The following is a 9,686-nucleotide window of genomic DNA, read 5'->3' on the forward strand; positions in this document are numbered from 1 at the left end:
AATTACATATATATGATATGTGATCAAAACAAAATGCAGATAAGGGCAGTAAATGGTAGATTTGGAGGAGCGTCGCATGACTCCCACGTATGGAACCTCTCAGGAGAACGTGAAAGTTTGAGGACGAACTACGAAAATGGAAATAGAAGCGAACGAATTCTTGGTGAGTATATATAACTGTAATAATAACTTATGGCGGCTAAATCGCCATAAGATAAAATTGTTATATATTATTACATTATATTGATGTTTTAAAAGAAATTATCAACATCTCTCAGCAACACTTATGTATATGATTTTATTGTTATTATTATAGGAGACTCCGGATATCCTCTTGAACCTTGGCTGCTAACGCCATATAGGAATGCGCCAGAACGTTCTGATGAACTCTATTTCAACCAACAGTTTACAAAAGGCCGATCACTAATTGAACGCGTGTTTGGTGTATTAAAAGGGAGATTTCGATGCTTGTTATCTGCAAGAGAGCTACATTACGCGCCTGAAAAAGTCGTTAAAATTTTGAACGTATGCTGCGCTCTACACAATATATGCATTTTGTACAAGGTAGAAGTACCAATTAATATTACACTTGAGCCAGAAGAATTTTCCACCACTAATATAGATTTACCTAATAGTGGTAATTTTATTACTATTGCTAGAAACATTAGGGACGATATTAAAACAAATATGATAAATGCTCGTAACTCAACTTAATTAAAATGAACTATTTGCAAATTAATAAATCCAGTCTTTTATTTCATTGTAACAACGAAAATTAAATTTAAATAATTACAGATTAAATTTGTAGTTTTTAATTCTTTTTCTCGCAGTTATATAGTTATTTAACTTACATTTTCCAGTTTCTCAATTTTTGTTCATCAATTTTTTGTTTATATAGAAATTTTTTCCTTTTCAAAGGTTAGTCTCCGTTTTTAAAATTTATTTCTTTTTTTCAATGTTTTAAAAATGTTTTTTATATTAAAATTTATATCGTTTAACACTTTAATCGAGTTATTGTGGAATATAATTTGGTTTTCGACTTGTTGTTCAAGCAGAGTCTGCTGCTTTTTGCGCGGTGGGTACGTCACATTTGAACAATGTGGTAGTTCATTTTCTTGTGTATTAAGAGGAGTCTGCTGTTTTTTATGAGGTGTGCATGCCATTTTGGAACATTGTGGTAGTTCCCTGTTTTGTGTATTTCGTTCGGTAGGGTCTGCATTTACCTCCGACATGCTGCTTATAGCTGCACCGAATGACAAGGTACCACTCATTCCATTTATTGATTCCTCTATTGACAATAACTCACTCAATTGTTGCTCTAACTGTGATAAGGGTATGAAAAGTGAGGGACCACCTCCAGTTCCCGAAATATTATTTTTGTTTCGTCGCATTTTTGCGTTTAAGTGAATCTTATAGTCTGCCCAAACCTTTAATTGATTACATTTAATCACATTTATAATTTCTGTGCAATTATTGGAATTACCTTTTTCCACCCCGCAATGTCGCGCAATGGTGGCCCAGCTGCGTTTAAATGGGAAACTAAATTTTTCCATAAATTATTGGAGGTATTTTTGGCGTCTGGTGTTTTTAGTGATCCTTTCGATAAATCGGGATGCGCCTTCATGAAATCCACAAGAATTTCAAATTGCTTTGGTTGAGTTTGTTGTTTTATTTTCGGTGCTTCCCTGTAAATTTGTGCAAAATAGTTCATATGCACGGCGTTATATATTTTAGTAGCAATTAAAACAACTAATTCATATTTGAAACTTACATTTTCAAGCATTGCGACTTCTTTATACTTGTAGCACAAAAATTACGAATATAACGCATGTTTGACAATTGCTTTAGCAAAGCAGAGTACCGCTAATGCGAAAGGGAAAAACTAAATTCGAAAATTTCAAAATTTACTGCGTTTGTCGTATTACAGAGTACCAAAATTGAAGATGCGAACATTTTCATATTCGTATCTCATTACAGAGTAACCCCCCTGGAAGATTGGGATATTTTTCGTTCGTATTAGTATTCCTTTGCGGATACCTCAAATTATTTTGAAAGTTTTTATTAAATTGTTGTTTTCGAGAAACAATTTCTTGATTCTTTTTAGAGAAATGTAACGCGTGATCTCATTTAGTTTGATTGAAGTTCTTGCGCTTTAGCAAGTAGGCGTTAAAGTAAAAAGTATTTGGCTTAAAGGATAGTTTAAACCAGTTACGAATGTTCTAAGCGCAATTTCCCGACTTTTAATATTTAATTGCTTTGTTATTTCGGAATTTGTTCCGTGCGTCATTATTGTTTCATTCATTAACAATGTCAATTTCTTATTGACATCATTGTAATAATCTATTAAGGATTGTGATCCTTGTCTGAGTATGCTCATTTCTTGGTCAATTATGTGTATTGGCCTTCAATCAGCATACGCAAAAAAAAAATCTCGAACTATGGCTTCTAAATTTAAAACTGGTTTGTCAAAATGTCGTATTCATTGCCAACAATCTTGTTTCTTACTATTGTTATGATTCCAAGATATCTCCTACTCCCTTCTACATATATAGAGACTCATTGTACTTTTTTCAGCTTGCCTCCAACTTACGTATGACCTTCCCGAGAATTCCGGTAAAGATTTCACAGTTTCTACATTTTCATTGCATATAATTGAATCGTTAATTGTCTGGGTGTCGTATTCTGTCATCTGCGTACCAGTTGTTACGTTTTTATACTCTCGCAACAATGTTGCTAAGGAGAGTATTATAGTTTTGTTCACATAACGGTTGTTTGTAAGTCCTAAAACTAAAAGAGTCAGATATAGGGTTATATATACCAAAGTGATCAGGGTGACGAGTAGAGTCGAAATCCGGATGTCTGTCTGTCCGTCCGTCTGTCCGTCCGTGCAAGCTGTAACTTGAGTAAAAATTGAGATATCGTCATGAAACTTGGTACACGTATTCCTTGACTCCATAAGAAGTTTAAGTTCGAAGACGGGCAAAATCGGCCCACTGCCACGCCCACAAAATGGCGGAAACCGAAAACCTATAAAGTGTCATAACTAAGCCATAAATAAAGATATTAAAGTGAAATTTGGCACAAAAGATCGCATTAGGGAGGGGCATATTTGGACGTAATATTTTTGGAAAAGTGGGAGTGGCCCCGCCCCCTACTAAGTTTTTTGTACGTATCTCGGAAACTACTATAGCTATGCCAACCAAACTCTACAGAGTCGTTTTCTTCAGGCATTTCCATATACAGTTCAAAAATGGAAGAAATCGAATATTAACCACGCCCACCTCCCATACAAAGGTTATGTTGAAAATCACTAAAAGTGCGTTAACGGACTAACAAAAAACGACAGAAACACTAAATTTTACGGAAGAAATTGCAGAAGGAAGCTGCACCCAGACTTTTGTGAAAAATTGAAAATGGGCGTGGCCTCGCCCACTTATGGACCAAAAACCATATCTCAGGAACTACTAGACCGATTTCAATGAAATTCGGTATATAATATTTTCTTAACACCCTGATGACATGTACGAAATATAGGTGAAATCGGTTCACAACCACGCCTTCTTCCAATATAACGCTATTTTGAATTCCATCTGATGCCTTCTCTGTATAATATATACATTAGGAACCAATGATGATAGCGGAATAAAACTTTACACAAATACGGTATTTGAAAAATATGTAAATAACGGATAATGAAATCTCGATTATCACTTTATCATGCGAGAGTATAAAATGTTCGGTGACACCCGAACTTAGCCCTTCCTTACTTGTAATATATAAATTCATGCATGGTGGTCTAAAGATCGTACCCCGAAATAAAGTAATAAACTATTTCTATACAAAATGCGTAGGTATATGACTGTATGCACATGCATACAAATTAAAGCACGTAAATTTTACATATGAGACTTCTTTACACCTTAAGTATTGCCAAACGTGTATACCCCCACTTTTGAAAAAGGGAAAAGTAGATAAAAAGGCTCCACCATGACATTCAAATCCATTTAAGGCCTAATCGAAAACATGTTAAACTTTTGGAAACTTTGCAATTCTATTATTTTGTATGATCCGAGTTAATGTTGAAAAATCATACTAGGAGACCAGTAAAGTTTTTCATGGCAATGCTTGTTGTATTTGGCTATGTCTTCTGCAGTAAAATCATTTACCGCTATTTTTGAAATTTGTAGAATTGTGTTGTGCACTTTGCAAAAATCTTTATTTCTCTTTTTATACCCTGCACAGGGTATATTAACATTATAATAATATAATATAATATTTGTCACGAAGTTTGTAACACCCAGAAGGAAGCGTCGGAGACCCTATAAAGTACATTGTATATAAATGATCAGTACGTTGAGCAAAGTCGATTTAGCCATGTCAGTCTGTCTGTCTGTCCGTCCGTCTGTCTGTATATATACGAAATAGTCCCTCAGTTTTTAAGTTATCGTTTTGTAAACGTCATTTTCTCTTCAAGAAGCTGCTCATTTATCGGAACGGCCGATATCGGATCACTATAACATATAGCTGCCATACAAACTGAACGATCCGAATCAAGTTATTGTATGGAAAACTTTCACAATGTATCTTCACGAAATTTGGTATAGATTATTTGCTAAGACAACAATGTAATCTCCGAAGAAATTGTTCAGATCGGTTAATTATAGCATATAGCTGCCATACAAACTGAATGATCGGAATCAAGTTTTTGTATGGAAAACTTTTACATTTGACAAGATATATTCACGAAATTTGGTATAGATTAGTTTCGAAAGCAATAATGTAAGCTCCGAGGAAACTGTTCATATCGGATTACTATAGCATATAGCTGCCATACAAACTGAATGATCGGAATCAAGTTTTTGTATGGAAAACTTTCTGAATTTGTTCTAATTTTTATACTCTCGCAACAATGTTGCTAAGGAGAGTATTACAGTTTTGTTCACATAACGGTTGTTTGTAAGTCCTAAAACTAAAAGAGTCAGATATGGGGTTATATATACCAAAGTGATCAGGGTGACGAGTTGAGTCGAAATCCGGATGTCTGTCTGTCCGTCCGTCCGTCTGTCCGTCCGTCTGTCCGTCCGTGCAAGCTGTAACTTGAGTAAAAATTGAGATATCATGATGAAACTTGGTACACATATTCTCTGGCTCCATAAGAAGGTTAAGTTCGAAGATGGGCAAAATCGGCCCACTGCCACGCCCACAAAATGGCGGAAACCGAAAATCTATAAAGTGTCATAACTAAACCATAAATAAAGATATTAAAGTGAAATTTGGCACACAGAATCGCATTAGGGAGGGGCATATTTCAACGCAATTTTTTTGGAAAAGTGGGCGTGGCCCCGCCCCCTACTAAGTTTTTTGTACATATCTTGGAAACTACTATAGCTATGTCAACCACACTCTACAGAGTCGTTTTCTTCAGGCATTTCCATATACAGTTTAAAAATGGAAGAAATCGGATAATAACCACGCCCACCTCCCATACAAAGGTTATGTTGAAAATCACTAAAAGTGCGTTAACGGACTAACAAAAAACGTCAGAAACACTAAATTTTACGGAAGAAATTTCAGGGTGTCACCGAACATTTTATACTCTCGCATGATAAAGTGATAAGCGAGATTTCATTATACGTCATTTACATATTTTTCAAATATCGTATTTTTGTAAAGTTTTATTCCGCTATCATCATTGGTTCCTAATGTACTATATATTATACAGAGAAGGCATCAGATGGAATTCAAAATAGCGTTATATTGGAAGAAGGCGTGGTTGTGAACCGATTTCACCCATATTTCGTACATGTCATCAGGGTGTTAAGAAAATATTATATACCGAATTTGAAATCGGTGGAGTAGTTCCTGAGATATGGTTTTTGGTCCATAAGTGGGCGAGGCCACGCCCATTTTCAATTTTTCAAAAAAGTCTGGGTGCAGCTTCCTTCTGCAATTTCTTCCGTAAAATTTAGTGTTTCTGTCGTTTTTTGTTAGTCCGTTAACGCACTTTTAGTGATTTTCAACATAACCTTTGTATGGGAGGTGGGCGTGGTTATTATCGGATTTCTTCCATTTTTGAACTGTATATGGAAATGCCTGAAGGAAATGACTCTATAGAGTTTGGTTGACATAGCTATAGTAGTTTCCGAGATATGTACAAAAAACTTAGTAGGGGGGGGCCACGCCCACTTTTCCAAAAAATTACGTCTAAATATGCCCCTCTCTAATGCGATCCCTTGTGCCAAATTTCACTTTAATATCTTTATTTATGGCTTAGTTATGACACTTTATAGGTTCTCGGTTTCCGCCATTTTGTGGGCGTGGCAGTTGGCTGATTTTGCCCATCTTCGAACTTAACCCTCTTATGGAGCCAAGGAATACGTGTACCAAGTTTCATCATGATATCTCAATTTTTACTCAAGTTACAGCTTGCACGGACGGACAGACGGACGGACAGACGGATGGACGGACAGACAGACATCCGGATTTCTACTCTACTCGTCACCCTGATCACTTGGTATACATAACCCTATATCTGACTCTTTTAGTTTTAGGACTTACAAACAACCGTTATGTGAACAAAACTATAATACTCTCCTTAGCAACATTGTTGCGAGAGTATAATAAGGATTATGGAAAAGAGGCGATAATTCAATATCAAGAAATAAAGAATTTTTAAAGCGAACAAAATAATTTTACAATTTTCAAAATGGCAGTCAATAATTTTATTGTCAGTTGGAGAGAAGCTGCAATAAATTCGATGAGCGTCTATATTGAAGGAAGTAGAAGGTATTTCGGAGCACTAACTATCTTCCGAAATAAGATTGTAGGTAATGCCAATGATATGTTAACTAATAATGGCACAGTATTGAATTGAGAAGCAATATTTCCAGGGTTAGATTTTGCTTACGCCGACAGACGACCAATTCACGTAATTGATGAAGATATGAGTGTTATGAGACAAGGATCGACATCCTTAATTGATCAGAAATTGCCATTACTAATAAATAAAACTATAATGACGCACGCACCAATTCAGATATTACAAAACAATTAAATATCAAGAATCGAGGAACCGCGTTAAGAACTTTTATAACTGGCTTAAATTACTCCCTAAACCAAATACTATTTACATTAACACCTACCGATTTGCCAAATGCTCTTGCTAAGGCACAAGAACTTCATTCAAGTCAAATACGATCACAATTTTTTTGCAATTTACTTAAAAATAACCACGAAATTGGTTCACGACACCATCCTCCAGTTAACCGAAGATTTCCAAATTTTCAGAATAACTTAAGGTAACCTCAAACGGATAATAATTCATACCAAATGTATTCCAATCATCTAGAACCCATTGAAGTAGATCAATTAATCCAATTAATAAATAAACACAGATCTGTGCAAAGAAACCAACCACATCAACCAACAAATATACCAAAAAAGTCAATTGAAAGTGCACAAATAAGCACACAACCTCAACCAAAAATTGAAAGAATCTATAATATTGGTGAGAACCATTTTTTAAGGGTAAACTCCGATTTGCCGTATGTTATTAAAACCGATACAAAAACTGGGCAAATTAGAATTCTTATAGATACGGGAGCAACCAGCTCATATTTTTTTATTTTTTTTCATTTTTGAAAAGTTGACAATTTTTTTTATACAACTAAAAAAAATATAAAAAAAAATCGGCCCACTCCGGTATTAGCTGGAATAGTTGTCAAATTAATTGAAGTTTTTTTTAAGGAAAAAAGATGGCGAACTTCCAAAAAATGGCGAACTTCCCAAAAATGACGGTTTTACTTAAAAAAATCGATTATTTCATATAAGTGGTCGTGTTCAATTTTTTTCGTGTATTTTTTCGAAAAGTTCATTCAAAAACAAAAATTTTAAAAGAAAAAAGGTCCACAAAAGTCAATTTCTACAAAAGTTATGCCTATTTGAAAATAAAAAAGCCAGTATTTGGAAAAATTCAAAACTTTTTTCAAGTTGGACAAAAAATTTTGGAAAAATTCTCAAAAATGTTTTCAAAGGGTAGAAAAGGATGGATAAGTTTCAGCAAAATTTAAAGGGGTCGGGTTAAAAGTGGTCGACTTGGTATGGAATACCCCATAAGTACTAAGGTGCTTCAAACATTTTTTTTTTAATTTTTTTCAACTCCATACAGATATTTTTTCGCACAAATGCTTAAATTTCTTAGATGTATAGATTCATATTCCAAATTTCTAGTCGTAAAAAAAAGAAGAAAATGTTTTGGAACTGTTACAAAAATTTCCAGATGTTAAAAGCATAATTATTAATAATGAACCAGGCTTATGTACGATACAGTTCAAGTCTTTAACAGAAAAGATAAATGTACGAATTTATTATTGTACACCACGTCACAGTACAAGTAATGGTAATTTTGAATCAATTATGAGAGCAGTTCAACAGTATAATAAAAAACTTCATTCTGTAACAGGTAAATAACCTTGCAACATTTTATTTAATCAAGAACTTCACGAAAATATGAAAAATGTGTTGCCAAATGCACAAGAGAAAATGCTAGAGCATTATAACAAGAAAAGGCTTCAAAAAATTTATCAAGAAGGAGATATTATATACAAAACAAGTAAGGAAGGGCTAAGTTCGGGTGTCACCGAACATTTTATACTCTCGCATGATAAAGTGATAATCAAAATTTCATTATCCGTCATTTACATATTTTTCAAATACCGTATTTGTGTCAAGTTTTATTCCGCTATCATCATTGGTTCCTAATGTATATATTGTACAGAGAAGGCATTAGATGGAATTCAAAATAGCCTTATATTGGGAGAAGGCGTGGTTGAGAACCGATTTCACCCATATTTTGTAAATGTCATCAGGGTGTTAAGAAAATATTATATACCGAATTTCATTGAAATCGGTGGAGTAGTTCCTGAGATATGGTTTTTGGTCCATAAGTGGGCGAGGCCACACCCATTTTCAAAAAACATGTACAAAAAACTTAGTAGGGGGCGGGACCACGCCCACTTTTCCAAAAAAATTACGTTCAAATATGCCCCTCCCTAATGCTATCCTTTGTGCCAAATTTCACTTAACCCTTAAAAGTCACCAGGATATGATAATATTACCCCAAAAATGCTAATTGAGTTACCAAATATTGCCGTAGAAGTGCTGTCTTTGCTCTTCAATGCAATTCTTTATCTCGGACACTATCCTAATTCATGGAAAAAGTCGCAGATTATCTTGATAGACAAACCTGGGAATGACTTAACTCAGCCGTCTTCATACAGACCAATCAGTCTTCTACCCTGTCTTTCTAAAATATTTGAAAAAGTGTTGCTATCAAAGATGACTTCTTTCCTCCACGAAAATAATATAATACCAACGCACCAATTCGGGTTTCGTGAAAAACATAACACGATAGAGCAAGTAAATAGAATCAGTAACGAAATAAGAAAAGCATTTGAGCACAGAGAGTACTGCTCAGCTATATTTCTAGACGTGGCTCAGGCGTTTGATAAGGTATGGCATGAGGGCCTTTTATATAAGATTAAAAATATTGTACCTTCAGTGAAAAATCTCAAGAGTTTTTGAGACACGAAAAGTTACTTGGGAATGCGCGAATTAATTTAAATCTAATTTTCACTATAAGATATTATAATTTGCGAAAAGATAAAGATGCGTTGGTTTCCGGTTCA

General features: G+C 34.6%; 2 protein-coding genes across 5 annotated transcripts in view; one reads left to right on the plus strand and one right to left on the minus strand.

Annotated features, from left to right (window-relative positions):
• LOC126764069 (uncharacterized) overlaps window positions 1-9,686 on the plus strand; it is a 378,237-nt gene that overhangs the window by 75,173 nt on the left and 293,378 nt on the right. The window lies entirely within an intron of this gene.
• LOC126764670 (uncharacterized) lies at window positions 191-1,985 on the minus strand. The gene is made up of 3 exons (XM_050482327.1): window positions 1,484-1,985; window positions 1,224-1,427; window positions 191-199 (listed from the first exon to the last, which is right to left on the minus strand). The coding sequence occupies exons 1-3, from the start codon at window positions 1,781-1,783 to the stop codon at window positions 191-193; spliced, it is 513 nt and encodes a 170-aa protein (XP_050338284.1). The 5' UTR covers window positions 1,784-1,985.

The sequence above is a fragment of the Bactrocera neohumeralis genome, unplaced genomic scaffold (genome assembly GCF_024586455.1).
Source record: "Bactrocera neohumeralis isolate Rockhampton unplaced genomic scaffold, APGP_CSIRO_Bneo_wtdbg2-racon-allhic-juicebox.fasta_v2 cluster09, whole genome shotgun sequence".
NCBI classification, from domain to species: domain Eukaryota; kingdom Metazoa; phylum Arthropoda; class Insecta; order Diptera; family Tephritidae; genus Bactrocera; species Bactrocera neohumeralis.

What these genes read in the sequence shown, in the direction of transcription:
- LOC126764670 (XM_050482327.1), bottom strand. Translation starts at nt 1,783, where the DNA reads ATGCTTGAAAATGTAAGTTTCAAATATGAATTAGTTGTTTTAATTGCT. An exon ending in ACATTGCGGGGTGGAAAAAG is followed by an intron (nt 1,428 to 1,483) that starts GTAATTCCAATA and finishes AATCAATTAAAG; the next exon opens with GTTTGGGCAGACTATAAGAT.